The sequence below is a fragment of the Pelophylax lessonae genome, assembly GCF_965119305.1.
Source record: "Pelophylax lessonae genome assembly, chromosome: 7".
NCBI lineage: Eukaryota > Metazoa > Chordata > Amphibia > Anura > Ranidae > Pelophylax > Pelophylax lessonae.
The window spans coordinates 178,609,078-178,624,332 of record NC_138774.1 but is presented as its reverse complement, the minus strand read 5'-3'; the positions used below and the strand labels follow the sequence as shown (position 1 = coordinate 178,624,332).

Sequence of the window (15,255 nt, the reverse complement as noted above, 5' to 3'; positions counted from 1 at the left end):
ACCACTGATTAACTCAAAAGATCCTGCACTGTAGTAAGACTTGACTCTTTGTTTAGCTCAAGAGTCCTGTGAACAGCTCCCTCCAGTCCTTCACTGACTGAGGTAGCTCCTTGTAACTGCTTGTGCTGCTGCAACTCTCAACACTGTTCACTGTACACTTAACTCTTCAGGGCCCAACCACTGGTGCCCCTTTACACTTTCAGGGTCCTCTCACTAGGCACCCCCTCTGACACTTCAGAGTCCTCTCACTAGGCACCACATTTACCACTAGCCAGCTTCTGGATCCCTTGGACCTTCACCGGAGCGGTCCCCTCTCAGCTAGGCAGACCCCAGGGGCAGTTACAGTACTCACAAACTGGGAATGCTTTCCTGAAACTGGACCCCCCTCAACTCCGCTGGTCCTCGGCACACCGGATCCTCTCTGCAGCTCAGCTCAGCTCTCTGTATCCTCAGGCAAGCTACCCGAGACACCCGATCCTTCTGACAGGAGGAGAGAGACAGCCGTACTCTCCCTCCCGGGACTCTGCTTCCTGCCAAAGACGCTGCGTCATGCGTTCCCCTCAAACTTATACCCACTCCCAGAATCCTGTGTGGCAGAATCTGCCTTTCTGGGGTAGATACAGGTCTGGATGTTAACCCATTAAATGGGTTTCCTCCACTGCCCAATGAGAACCCTTCTCATGGAGCCAGTGGGGAGACTCCCCAATCTCAATAGCAACACCTGGGAGACATGACAGCCCAGCTTAAGATCATGGCCCTGCTGTTAGGCAGCAAAGGCCCACTATACTTTACCTAGCACCTACCTTGTAGGGTGCTACATCAACATGACTAAAGTAACTGTCTTCAATACAAAAATAGCAAACAGAATCTTGTTAATTACATAAAACTATGGCTAACTGCAGTCTGAAGTAAAGTGTGTGGCAAATGCTCAGATTCCAGTGTAGAGCCACAAGAGCCATAGCATACATACCATGCTGAATGTCTTTCCAAAGGACCCAGTATTTAGAGTTATCTTCAAATGTCACAAGACAACTTTGCTTTGAACTGCTGACCTGCAACAAAGAAAAGTAAATTCAGTAGGTAGAACAAATCATGTAACTGCACAAAGCCACACTAATGGAGAGTAGACTTCAATGGGAGCAAAACACGAAATGTAAACACCTGTTTTACATCCAGGTGACATAGGCATCCATCCAGTGGACTACAGTTGCCTTATTGCTTTTTTTTGTCCTTGCTTTACTCAGGTTAGCTCTAGGGGCACTTCAGAGCGGCAACACTGTGGCTATCAGTCATACTAGGAGGGCATAGTTTGGCCAGGCACTGGATCCCCACACCATAGGAAATGCCCACAGCAGCTGTCTGCAACATAATGATGTCCCTGTCCATTGTTGGAAGTGACAAGAGGGCAGATAGGTGATCAATAATCGGTAAATGCAGCAACCAGTTCCACTACAGAAAGTAGAGCATGCCTTCATGAAGTAGGAAGGCTTCTATCCAATGACGCTGACATTTCAGACATGAAAACAAATCAGTTTGTTTCTGATATAGTGGATCATTATCTTGGAACTGACCATTTATGTTATGTGCCCAGAGATTTCACAAAGTTCCAAAATATCTAATTTATCTATGAATAGATGGCTCACCCTTTTTATCTTCCCCAGGTAATAGAGTCCGTCTGTCCACCTGCAAAGTACATACTGGCCTTCTGCCTGACTGACCACCAGTTCTGGGCAGTCCTGCCCGCTTTTCCCAGAGTTTTCCATGGCAGAGCGGCGCAACCTGCTACAGGCAGGGTAGACATCTCTCAGTGCCAGTTCCAAGCTGCGATTCTCCATCGCCAGAGATAGGTCCCTGCGAAAAAAAAAAAAAAAGAAATAACTTACTAAACCCATCAAGAAGAATATACCAGTGCTACAAGCCAAGAGTGCAGAGTCTCCACACTACAGAGACCAGTGCAGAATCCAGATGTGGACCCCTCTAACATAACCTACTACCAATCTCTGTGTTGAATCTGGACACGGGCCCCTTACAGCACGTCCCACTAAAGGCTCAAAGTACATTTTTTGGACATGGGCCCCTCATATCACATTCCACTACAGGTTCAAGTACAAAATCTGGACAGGGTCCCCCATATCACATCCCACTACAGGCTCAAGTACAAAATCTGGACAGGGTCCCCCATATCACATCCCACTACAGGCTCAAGTACAAAATCTGGACAGGGTCCCCCATATCACATCCCACTACAGGCTCAAGTACAAAATCTGGACAGGGTCCCCCATATCACATCCCACTACAGGCTCAAGTACAAAATCTGGACATGGGCCCCTCACATATTGCATCCCATTATAGGTCCAGAATACAGTGCAGAATCTGGATATACAAGGGTCTATATAGCTGAGCCCCTCCTAAAAAAAGGTAGTTGCCCAGTTGTTACACTGACCCATTGGGTTCAATACCTTGAGTCAGTGCTCATCAGCAGTCATATGGCAAAAAAGTAGACCATCCTTAAATGCATCAAATCTTTTAAAGAAATGGCAAAGCAAAACAACGGAGTGAAAATGCAATAAAATAGTTGGAGTAGGAAAAAAAAAAAAAATATAATGTAAAAGCCATATAAAAGCCACCAACGTATTGATCATTAAAGGTCCCTGGCCCGATAGTGGCACCCTGCTGTCATAGCTGAAATATGTAAATGTTTGTTCCTGTTGCTGAACCACTAATCCCATTTCATACATCAATTGGGGGCCCAGTCCGGTCAGTTTTTTTTTAATTTATATTGCTGTAATGAACAGAGAAAATGGTTTACAGACAATCTATAAAGTTTTACATGTAAAGGGTTAATATGACTGTTGGCTGCTAGATGCGAGATGCAGTGCTGCCGTTCTGGATATGAGTCAGTAGCCGGCAAGTCTTCCTGTGTCAAACCATATGACCTGAGGCATGCTGGGAAATGTGGAGATGCACAAAACCATAAATACAAAGCTTCTCCTATGTTACAAATGAGCAGCCCATGCAGAAATGGAGTGCTGGAGGGACAATCTGTAGATCACAGGAATACACATACTAAAGCCAGCCCCTCAAATTTTCCACTCGCAATTTGCCAATGGAAAATGATTGAGGGCGAGCGTGGGGCTGCCTCAGGAGCCGCTCTCTCAGCAATCGCCCAGGGGAAGAGAGAGGAGAGGGAAGAGGAAAGCTGGCCCGATCATCACAAATCGGGGATCACCCCGGTCCCCGCCGTAACACCTTTCATTTGAATTGCCGAGTGCTCGCCTTCACACACAGCACCGCCTCCTGGCCCGGCTCCTTTGATAGAACATCGGTCCAATGCCGTCACACACAGCACCGCCTCCTGGCCCGGCTCCTTTGATAGAACATCGGTCCAATGCCAAGACGTGTGACGTCTATCATAGGAGCCGATCCAAGAGGCGGCACTGTGTGTGATGGCGAGCTGTTGGTGGAACTGCTGTGTGATGAAAGCTGTTACAGCAGGACGATCTCCACTGATTATCCGGCCAGCTTTCCTCTTTCTTCTCCTGCCCTGGTTAGGCGGCATTCATGGGCACTGGTGAGGCGGCACTGATAAGCTTCACTGATGATGCTGCACTGATGGGGCACTGATAGTTATTTTTGTAACTTCTGCATTTATGCAAAAAACATTTAACAGTGGAATTTTATGACAAATTATGAGGGCGTGTTTAGGAGCGGAATTAGAGGCGGGGCAGGGTAGGGGTTGGGCGGGGCAACTGGTGGCGATTAACCCTTAAGGCCTGGCCAGTAGCTCAGGGCTTGAAATTTTGAGCCCTGCTGTATCCATAAAAAAAAGAAAAACACACACACACAAACGATATACTGGAAAGGGGAAGATTTGCATAAAAGGGTGCCTGACTGCATTCACTGCTATGATCCACTATAGCCCAGACAGTATGACATGAGCTGGACCACTACTGACCTCCACTAGCCAGTGTCTCCCCCTTGTGGAAATGGCAGGGCATCACAACACTCACCTGAGTGGATGGTCCTTCCAGATGGCATCCACCTGCAGCAGATGTGACTGCGTGTACATTGGCTCTGCAGCAGATGCGATTGCTCATATATGAATTTTGCTTCCCTCCACAAACCAGAGCAGAGGCAACGGCCACGGGAAGCTCTCTGTCTGTGCTCTGCGTTTCCGGTTTTCTAATAAAACTCTCCCCATCTGACACTCTGCTGACTCAGCACACACTGGCAGGTGCCTCACAGGGGAACTCTGCAGGCAGAGGAGGATTCTAATGGACCCTCCATGTACAACCATTATATTGACGACTCACCATTACTCACTAACCACAACGGCTGCTGTACAAAACCAACCTCCCGTCTGTCAGAGCCAGAACTAGGGACAGCCCTATCATCACTCCTCAGTCACTACTCTCTGGCCAATTATCAGAAAATTTTACTGATGAAAGGCTAGCAGAGGGGAAAAAAAAAAAATCATTTTTAAGGGGAGGGAGGGGGGGGGGGGCGAGAAATATCTGTGGAGAAAACATGAGTAAGGAAACTTTCCCAGCTTTTCCTAAGTTATAAAAAGGAGTCTGGCGGTCGCCCGCCTGTCACTGCTGCACTGACATCCTGATCTCAAGTCATTAGGCTGTAGATCCGCTGATATCCCCCCCGCCCCCTCCTGCCTGGAGTGCCCCCGGCGCCTTCTCTCGTCCGTTACAGGAAACGTCCGGCAGGTCAGCCAAAAATACACACAAGCCGGCTTGAAGATGATTGGCTGCTTCAAAATGCACAAAAGAAAAAATCCTTGTGCATCATTTGACAGGAGAGAACAAACTGTCAAACTCAGCCCGACACCCCATGTGTGACACCTGAGTCATCCTAATGTGTAGACACACAGGGACTTAAAGAGCCAGCACACCCACACAATGTACATGACATTCAGGGGGATCGTCTGCACTGACAAATTGTGAAATGAAGGTCCAGGCTGGTCACACACATTACAACCTGACTGTAAAGTCTTCTATAGATATACCAACAGTTATGTAGTCCAAGGACCTGCCTAGACAATCCCAGTCATATCCAATCACACCCTGGTAAATCTATAGATACAATCCGAATGACCCCCTCTTCCAATCACAGAGCAGATCAGGAGCTCCTTCATATTTATTTTTAGATACATTTTATTATGTTTTGGAATGTAAGCACCATCTGATGTCCCTCGGAAAGGGATACAGCTGTGCAGAGGACACCCCATGGCATGTGATTGCACCCCAATATATCATATACTCCAAATACTGGATGCATGTATTGGCCCCTAACCTACTGTATGTGCCCCCACCCCCCTATGCATTAGGCCAATGGACAAGACCCAGAATCCCCCCAGGAGCCCAACCTCACCATTAACCTCTGCATGACCAGGGAAGAGACTTGCCTCGTTATTAACCCCCCGGAGACTGGAGGCAAAGATCAACCCTGTTATTAACCCCACGTGACCAGAGTCAGACCCCAGCCTCACCATTAACCCCCACGGCGACCAGAGTCAGACCCCAGCCTCACCATTAACCCCCACGGCGACCAGAGTCAGACCCCAGCCTCACCATTAACCCCACGGTGACCAGAGTCAGACCCCAGCCTCACCATTAACCCCACGGTGACCAGAGTCAGACCCCAGCCTCACCATTAACCCCACGGTGACCAGAGTCAGACCCCAGCCTCACCATTAACCCCACGGTGACCAGAGTCAGACCCCAGCCTCACCATTAACCCCACGGTGACCAGAGTCAGACCCCAGCCTCACCATTAACCCCACGGTGACCAGAGTCAGACCCCAGCCTCACCATTAACCCCACGGCGACCAGAGTCAGACCCCAGCCTCACCATTAACCCCCACGGCGACCAGAGTCAGACCCCAGCCTCACCATTAACCCCACGGCGACCAGAGTCAGACCCCAGCCTCACCATTAACCCCACGGCGACCAGAGTCAGACCCCAGCCTCACCATTAACCCCACGGTGACCAGAGTCAGACCCCAGCCTCACCATTAACCCCACGGTGACCAGAGTCAGACCCCAGTTCACCATTCACCCCAAGGTTCCCCCTGCATGATTGGAGTTGGAGCTCAACTCTACCATTAACCCATCATTACCATTGGTGACCAGAGTCAGGGTCCAGATCTGCCATTAACCCCTGTATGACCAGAGTCAGATCCCAGCCTCATCATTAACCCCTGTATGATTAGTCAGAGCATATTCTCACCTTTAACTCCTGCATGACCAAAGGCAGAGCCCAGCCCTGCCATTAACCCCTGCATGATCAGAGTCAGTGTTTAGCCTATCAACCCCTGCCTGGTCAATGACCCCTAGCAGGCTGGAGTCCAGGACAAGACCCATCGTTAACCCTTATATGACAGAAGTCAGAGCCTAGCCCCATCATTAACCCATATGTGACTGAAGGCAGAGCCCAGCCCCCACCAATAGCACCATGGTGACCAGTCAGGTCCCAGACCCACCATTAACCACTTCATGACCAGGGTCTGAGCGCAGCCACACCATTAACCCTTGCATAACCAGAGGCACAGCCCAACCAATAACTCCTGCATGACCAAAAGAAAAGCCCAGCCAGCCAATTAACCTCATGGTTAACCCATTGGTCACTGGAGTAAAAATCTGATATTAACCATCAGAGTGCTGCCCAGCCCTATTAACCCCTATGTGAGTAGGAGAAGAGTCTAGCTGAAGTTAGACTGGAATAGGGCTTTGAATGGAAGGGCCTAGACTGCCAGAATCCCTTAGGGTAATGCTACCTGCCTGGCTGCCATGCTGATCCTCTAGTTTTGACACTTTCTAGGTAAGTGTTGCAGAGCATGTAGCTAGTAGAGTCAGAAATCCAGAAACTCTGAATACTCTTTACAGGCACTAAGTATTACATCCACAGATCAGAAAAGGTCAGCGATGACAGTCCTAGGAGTCTCCCATGACAGGTTCCCTTTAGCTTCACTATTAACTCCTGAAAGCCTGAGTCTGGCCAGGTGAGGGCTGTATGAGGGTATCAGGCCCGCAGGGTAATATTGGGTGCCGAGGGCGGGTCGGTGTCAGTAAGTACCTGCGCCGTGCGGTCATCTCTCGGTCTGTCTCGCCATCTTCTCCAGAGTTTCCCGCGAATTACAGACGTTTCACTTCTGTCATCGAACCGCCCACCATAACCGCCCCGAAACCCTATTGGCCGCCCGCCCACCGGTTTCCCGCCTCTACTGTCATTGTACTCCGCCCATTCTGTCATTCTACCCCGCCCCCTGCTGTCAGCTTCTGCCCGGTACGCTGAACGTGAACGATTGCAGAATTTCTCAGCGCACAGCTGTGACTCACACAGGGACCGCTACTGCGGCTGTCATCCCCATCCTATGCTGCTACTAAACAGACAGAACTTCATACCCTTCTCTATCACTCCTGTCATCTACATTATTCACTACTTCTATATATTCTCCATCCATCATCCTTATCCTCAGTCATCCCCATCCTCAGGCAAGCCCCTCTGAACGCCAGAACTCCTGGCGTACAATCTCTGCTTTAAAAACCTGTTAAAAGCCAGGCATTGCACAAACCTCAAGGTTTCATTTAGATCTGCATTTTATGGGGCAGCAAAAACGCCGCCTGCCAAACGTCCCCTCATAGGATTATGTAATCAGGGCTTTTTTCAGTGGGAACACGAAGGAATGTAGTTCCAGCGCTTCCCGCACTGAATGTATATGTCAAGGGTGCTGGGATGTGCTGGGAGGTCTATTGATGTTGGCTGCTGGGGACTCTATTGTCGCTAGAGGGATCTATTGTTGCTGGGTTGAGATCTATTGCTGCTGGTGGGGATCTATTGTTTCTGGTGGGTCAATTGTTGATAGGAGAGATCCACTGTTGAGGGAGGGGTCTATTGTTGCTGGCTGCTGGAGAGTCTATTGATGTTGGATACTGGAAGATCTATTGTTACTGGGGGTATTTTTTGTGGCTGATCTATGGTTGCTGTGGGAATTTATTTTTTACTGGGGGATCTATTGTTGCTGGCTGCAGGGAACTTATTTTAATGCCTTTCATTAGCAAACGCCACACAAACTACTTTGCAAAAAAAAATTATACTTTTCTGTATTCTCTAGTAAAGGGTGGAACCAAACAGTGATGTTCAGAGTTGGGTACAGAGCGGAGACAAAGCAGTGACTGCACCTATTCTCTGAGAAAAAAGCCCTATATACAATACACCAAATAAACACTGGGTATCTGGGACTTTCAAAACACCAAGATCAATAAAAGAAAAAGAGATGCAGTAAAACCTTGAATTGAGAGTAACTTGGTTTGAGAGTGTTTTGCAAGAGAAGCAACATTTTTTTTTATAAATGTTGACTTGATAAAGAAGCGATGTCTTGATATACAAGTAGCGTCACGTCACAACTGAGTATAAAAGAGAAGATAGGCTCCTCTAAGTGTAGCAATATGGTTACATTTAATGAAGGTTCAATATTTAGCAACTCACATGGATGATGAATAAAACAGGCAAATCTAAGTATGCAGGCATCTGGGTCAAAGACCAAGTGGTCCATGAAGTCAGTGGTTGGGTTGTATGTTGTGTTTTTTTTTTTTTTTTGGCCTCAGCATGTTTATAATCGGTTGCATACATTTATAAAACAAAATTAATGTGACATGGTTACCTTTTTTTAAATTTTCTCCTAACTGGATGGCTCAAAAGGCTCCTAGGTGGATGGCTCAGATCCAGATCCAGGTGGCTCAAGAAATACAGTGAGAAGAACACATGGTGCAGTATTTTTTATTTAAATTAAAAAAAAAAAAAAAAAGCAAGAAAGCAACTCACATTTTTTATTTTTATTTATTTATATATATTTATCAGTTCTAGTGCACTCATTCACAACACCTGTATGGTTTACCTAAGAAGAATATAGCACTTGCACTTTATTTTTGTCCACCATCTGGTCAAGTTTGCACTGTCACCTATATTTAAACAGGTTTTTTTTTGCCCATTTGCACAAACACTAAGCACTTTTTGGTGATTTTATATATATTGAGGTTGTGATTTTCATGATTTATGATTGATTGCATTTGTGTGTTAGCGCCTCATTACTTCCTTCATGTCCTTTTAAGTCTAGCTTACTTAAATTGAGAGCAGCTTCACATTTTTTTGTTCACCCTTAAGGGAGGCGTCAACACTCTCTACATTGATTTCCATGTTTTTATTTATGCAGCAAAAAAAGTTGAATATGTATATATTTTTCTCTGTTGTTGATCTTGGTGCCTAAGAGCCAGTTCACACTACTCTGACTTGTCAGGCGAATTGGTCACCTGACAAGTAGCGCTCCATGCTGTGCAATGGAACCGTTCTAATCAGAGCGACTCAAGTCACTCCGACTTAGAAAAAGGTTCCTGCACTACTTTTGGGCGAAGTCGGAGCGACCTGCATTGACTTCTATTATGAGAAGTCGTTTTCAAGCCGCGATGAAGTCGTGCTGCACGGGCAACTTCAAAGTCGGGACGACTTTGAGTCACTGCGGTGTGAACCGACTCTTAAAGATACCCAGTGTTTGTTTGAGGTGTTGTAAATAGAGGTGTAGCACTGTCCCCATGTTGTATGATGACTTGCTGGGCCTCCTCTGATTACCAGCACACAGTCACTTAGGGAACAGTTCACACTCCCCTCCTTACTCCCAATGGCTCGTCACACAATAAACAGTCCAGGGGTTTTGGTTTTTTAGTGTTTATTTTGGAACTTGGATTATAGAAGGGAATAGTGGAATACTCCAACTATAACTATTCACAATGGATAAGGACAACTCTCACTTGGTCTCACCAGGTTGCTTGTGGAAGCAGCTGCACTTCTTAATCCATACTGCCACATATATGGAAAGGGTTAAGTCTCCTTGCTCCTTTCACTCCAGCAATAGACTTGGTAAATCTACATTGTCTTCGGGACACTCACTGGCATTCCCCTTTACTGACACCCATCAACTGACTCTTCTAGCTGCAGGAGTGGCCCCCCTCAGGTCAGGCCCTTGACACAGAGCTGTACTCACTGTACTCCAGAATCCGATCCTCCATTGTCTCTCCTTTCAGTCAGCTTCATCGGACCTCTGGGTTCAGCTCCTCACTAGCACTCTTCAGGCCCTCAGGTCGACTACCTGAGGCTTCATGGCACCTCTACAGAGGAGGAGACAGCCGCCCCCTTCCTCCAGGACTCCGATATCCAGCCGAAAGACCCCAAGCACATGTGCTCCTGGCTTTTATACAGTATCTCAGCATGCATGAAGGCACTTTTCCTCTGCCGACTCACCAGGGTTGTATCAAAAGCCTCTGCACTAATTTGTCAGGTTTCCTCCATATTGGACCCCTGTGAAACACTCTGCAGACAGAACGAATTGCACCTGAGCACATTGAGCAGACCTCACTAGCAGATCCTGAGCTAGGCAGAGAACAATATACAGTAGATTTACTTGCAGCTCTTCTGTTAAGAAGACAGGACTCAAAACTATACTTTTTGTGTAGCACCTACCTAGGAGGGTGCTACAGAGGGGAAGATATACAAAAATAGAAAATGTTCCCCAACAAAAAAGAAAACAGGATTTTTGCTTGCACATGCTTGGATGAAAACAGCATCATTGCATTTACTAAGCTCACTCAACATTTTTACACCTTTAGGAAGTCATTGGCATCATATTTACTGCCATCAGCCATCAAGGATGATTATTATTATACTGCACTACATTAATGTAATTACCAGAGATCACAAACTGCTAGAAAGGGGACAGTTGCTGCATGTCTAGCCAGTGACATCCCTACTGGGGCAGAGAATATGGTCTGCTCCAGATACAGCCAGTGCTGGATTTAAAGGGGGCAATAACCCAGGCCCTCTGCCAGAAAATATTTTGGGAAACAATATTTGTAAATGTTTTTACTCTGGTATAATCTATAAGTTTTAGTGTCGGTTCACACTAATAAGACTTGTCAGACGACTTGGTCAGCCTGGCCAGTCGTGCACCGTCGCAGTCATTGAGTAGTACAGGACCGGTTCTAATAGGAGCCACACAAGTCGCTCCGACTTAGAAAAAAGGGTCCTGTACTACTTTGGGGCGACCTGGAGGCGACTTGCATTGACATTAATTTTATGAAGTCCGTGCAAGTCGCGCCGAAGTCGCGCTGCACCTGACTTCTCAGGTCGCCCCCCTAAGTCGGAGCGACCTAGTCTGAACCGGCACTTTAACATATTTTGGTGATTCAAAAAAAAAAAAAACACTCAGGCTCTTAAAGTACAGCTAAAGGCAAAAATGATTTTTTTTTTTTTTTTTAGTTTTGGATCAAGTAGAGAAGGATTAGAACAAATGACAGTTTTTATTGCTCTCTGTGCCCCCGGACAGGAAATTCACCCTCTTAATTTATCCTGTTCACCATTATCATCAAAATTGAAAGTAAATGAAATCCCAATTTTGGGTTGACACCAGAACAGTATGAGAGGGGAAAACTTTGGCACAGGAGGCAGGTAGAGAAGAACAGTTTTCGCTAACCCGGACTTCATGGGCTATGTTCCTACTACTCACCTGAGTTTCTCACCTGGGCCATGGGGGATCCCACACATATCTCTTCTGAACTTTGATGGAGTATATACTGTAGTCTCTTTTTTCTGGATTTTATTTCTACTATGCAATTTTGCCATCATTATGATCTTCCTTTCTAATTCCTTGCTTATACCTTGAAAAAGTATTAACAATGTATTCTACACCTTAGTGATCCCTACAGCATTCCTTTGATTCCTAATCATAAATCTGTCCAGTAAACGTTTTTGATCCTTTATTCTGTGATCTCAACCTTATTGTTATCCTTTCTACTGATACCACGTTATATGTTTTTGACCACTCAATTGTCCATGTATTTTTAAATACTCTCTTATATAGATGATTGTAGATACTTACACATGCCTACACATGGTTCTTCTATGATCTTTGTTCTTATGTGTAATGAATATTGTCTGTTTACGCATTTTTGATACAATAAACTGAGATTGAACTAGAAAAGGGGAGATCTTCCAAAGGGGACACTAGTTCTGGTGACACCTCAGTATTCCCTCACTTTGGATTTTCGTCTTCTCATTGTGGCTATGGGACAGGAAGTGAAGATAAATCTCCCCAATGGGACACAGATGGCAAAAAAATTACAGGGGTTCTAACCCTTCCTTACTATATACAAAATTAAAAAAAATGTTTTGTCTTTAGTTTAACTGTAAGGAGGGTAATCTACGATTGCATGTGGGCAATGTATGACTGTCAAAATGTAAATTTTATTAAATTCAGTTTAATACAAAAATACAAATACATTTATCTCCTAATTGAAACAATTACCCCAACCACCCCCTCCCGAGTTCCCTCCCTCTTCCACTCGGCATTACTCTATTTACTATTTATCTATTGTCCCTTCTTCCTTCATTCCTCATCTGCCCATATTTCTTCTCATACCCTAATCCGTCCAAATTTCTACATATCTACTCGCCTTCTTAAAATCTACCCATCTACCCATTTTACCCCTTTTGTTTGTAAAACTCTCCGTCTGATCTTCCTATCTGCTTCCCAAACACTCCATATTATATATATAATCTACCCTTTTTCACGAATCTCTAATTGTAGGGCTTTCCAATTCTAACCATTTGTTTGGGATTGCACCCTTTGCTGTGTTTATTAAGTTTGGGACTATTGTACTTCTGTAAAAGAAAAATTTGATTTACATGTTTTGTGGAATAGATAAAGCCAAGGATCATCGACAATATCTACTCCTGTGATCTCCCAAATGCATTGTTGCACCATCTGCCAATAAACCTGGAACTTAGGGCAGTCCCACAAGATGTGGGCCATTGTGCCCAACATTCCACAGTCCCTCCAACATAGAGGGGACTTCTCTGGTTGACATTCTTGTACTTTTACCGGTGTCATATACCATCTCGTTAAGCATTTGTAGTTTATTTCAACCGCATAATCATGGGGAGCTTTCAGTAATATATTTACTTTTCTTTTAATCGTGATCCTAATTCCTTTCCCCATGTCTGTATGAATGGAGGTCTCCCCAGGCTCACCATTTCCGTAAGCATTTTGTATATCTGAGATATGCTATGTTTTACTTTTGTTTGTGGGCTACTTAGTGTTTTTACTAGGTTCAGGTCTTTCTCGGATCTGATCAGCGGTGGTAGGGGTGCTTTAACTGGGAATACCTCCATTCATTCAGAGACATGTTGTACCTTTTAATATTAAGCTCATTATATGTTTTTATCTTCCCTCCATGTGATATATCTTTTAGCTGCGTAATTTTTATCCAGTTACCAAAATGTGTCTCATTCCCAGGTGCAAAGTATCTTGTACCATCCAGTGATAATAATGGTGAATTGTAATGGGGTAGTAGGCAGGATTTCCTTAACCTTACTTATAACTATTAAATAAGACACCATCAGACTTAATTTGGAATAAAAGAGGCCGCGGCCGTTTATTATTTCACACATTAAAGATCGATAAATCTTTTAAACTTTAATAACAGCAGTATAGAACAACCCGGTCCCAACGACCCAGGTTGCCATTAACAACTAAATACATCGACACATCCAACTTAAATATAACAACAAACGTCCCCCTTCGTCGTGAACGAAGGTGACCCTAAAATAACAAACTGACCGCGACAAACAAAAAAAGGGGGGGGTGGGAGGGGAACCGCTGGGCTGTCTTCCTTCTTCTCTTCGTGACCGGCGGAGTGAAGACTCATCTGTGAGGGGACCCTTAAATGGGTCCTCTTGAACCCCTTCAGCCAATCAACTTCAAACTTCACAGGCGGGAGAAAACCGTCTCAAACAGGTGAGGGGCTTATTCTCCCTGGATACTCAGATACACTAACTAACACCCCATAGCCAATCAGCTTACAGTAAAATCTGACAGGCTCTAAACTGCCTGACAACTCACTCTGCCTATTCCTTATCCTAAGCTATCCTCACCTGCCACCACCCCATGAATAAAAGAGGCCATTCGTCCCCTTTTCTTTTCATTCCATTTAGCCTGCCCGTATATCATATCCCATATTTTGTACACTAGTCTAGTCATTTTGTGTGTGCCTCCATGTGTATCCCTTTATTTTGAAGGAATCCAAATACTTTTCGCTTATCTGTGTGCCACTTACTGTGATTTCTATCTTGACCCATCTTTCATCAGAGTTTATTTTTGTCCATGCTATCATTCGTGATATAATAACTGGATTGTAGTATCTTTTAAAGTCTGGGGCTGCTAACCCCCCCTGTGTTTTCCCTTTACTAAGTGTTGTGAATTATATTCTTGGCCTCTTTCCCTGCCAAATAAACTTTGATATCATTGTTTTCACTGTTTTGAAGTATGTCTGAGGGATGTCTATTGGTAACATTTGAAATTTATATAAAATTTTAGGAAGTATTACCTTCTTAACCATGTTTATTTGTCCCAGCCATGAAAGGGGTCGCATTGATAGTTTTTTAATATCTGCTTTTATCTCATTTAACATAGAGATGTAGTTGGCATAATATAACCTTGTTATCGATGGAGTTCGTTTTCTCCCTAGGTATTTTACTTCTGATTTTGCTCATGTAAATGGAAATTCCTTCTGCAAGGCTAATTCTTCTCTCTTATTTAACCCTATAATCAAAATGTCTGAATTTTATTGGGTTAATTTTAAAGTTTGATAGCTCCCTGTATTTCTTTAATCCTTTTATTACATTTGGGAGAGTTATTCTGGGGTTAGTGATGTTAAACAGGGTGTCGTCGGCATATGCTGCTACTTTAAGTTCTTCAAGTGCCACCTTTACTCCCCCTATATCAACATTATTCGGAATGGTAGCTAATAATGGTTCCAATGACAGGGCAAACAACAGGGGCAAGAGTGGACACCCCTGTCTTATCCAGTTAAGCATTCCAAAAGGGAGAGAGAGGTTTCCGTTTACTTTTACCAAAGCTGTCGGGTTCTTATATAGTGCTTTAATTCATTGGTTCATCCTAGGGCCAATACCTAGTTCTTCCAATGTTTCCAACAATAACTCCCAGTCTACTCTGTCAAATGCTTTTTCCGCATCTATTGATCGTAGCAGATCAGGGGCCATAAAACCTCTAGATTTTTGTAATAAAAGTAACGTTCTTATCCAGTTGTCTTTCCCCTCTCTACCCAGGATGAATCTGGTCTGCATGAATCCATTCAGGCATTAGTTCTTTTAATCTAGTTGCTAAAATTTTTGAAT

The 15,255-nt window shown here is 44.8% G+C and overlaps 1 protein-coding gene across 1 annotated transcript in view; it reads right to left on the bottom strand.

The window, feature by feature from the left end:
* The window catches only part of PHF19 (PHD finger protein 19), a 55,395-nt gene extending 48,205 nt beyond the window's left edge, over positions 1 to 7,190 (bottom strand). The window contains exons 1-3 of the mRNA XM_082264645.1: positions 7,087 to 7,190; positions 1,644 to 1,851; positions 971 to 1,052 (exon numbers count right to left, since the gene is read on the bottom strand). Coding sequence (XP_082120771.1) covers positions 971 to 1,052; positions 1,644 to 1,851; positions 7,087 to 7,103 — 307 coding nt within the window. The 5' untranslated portion in view covers positions 7,104 to 7,190. The remainder of the gene's footprint in view (positions 1 to 970; positions 1,053 to 1,643; positions 1,852 to 7,086) is intronic.
* Between the last annotated feature and the right edge of the window lie 8,065 nt (positions 7,191 to 15,255).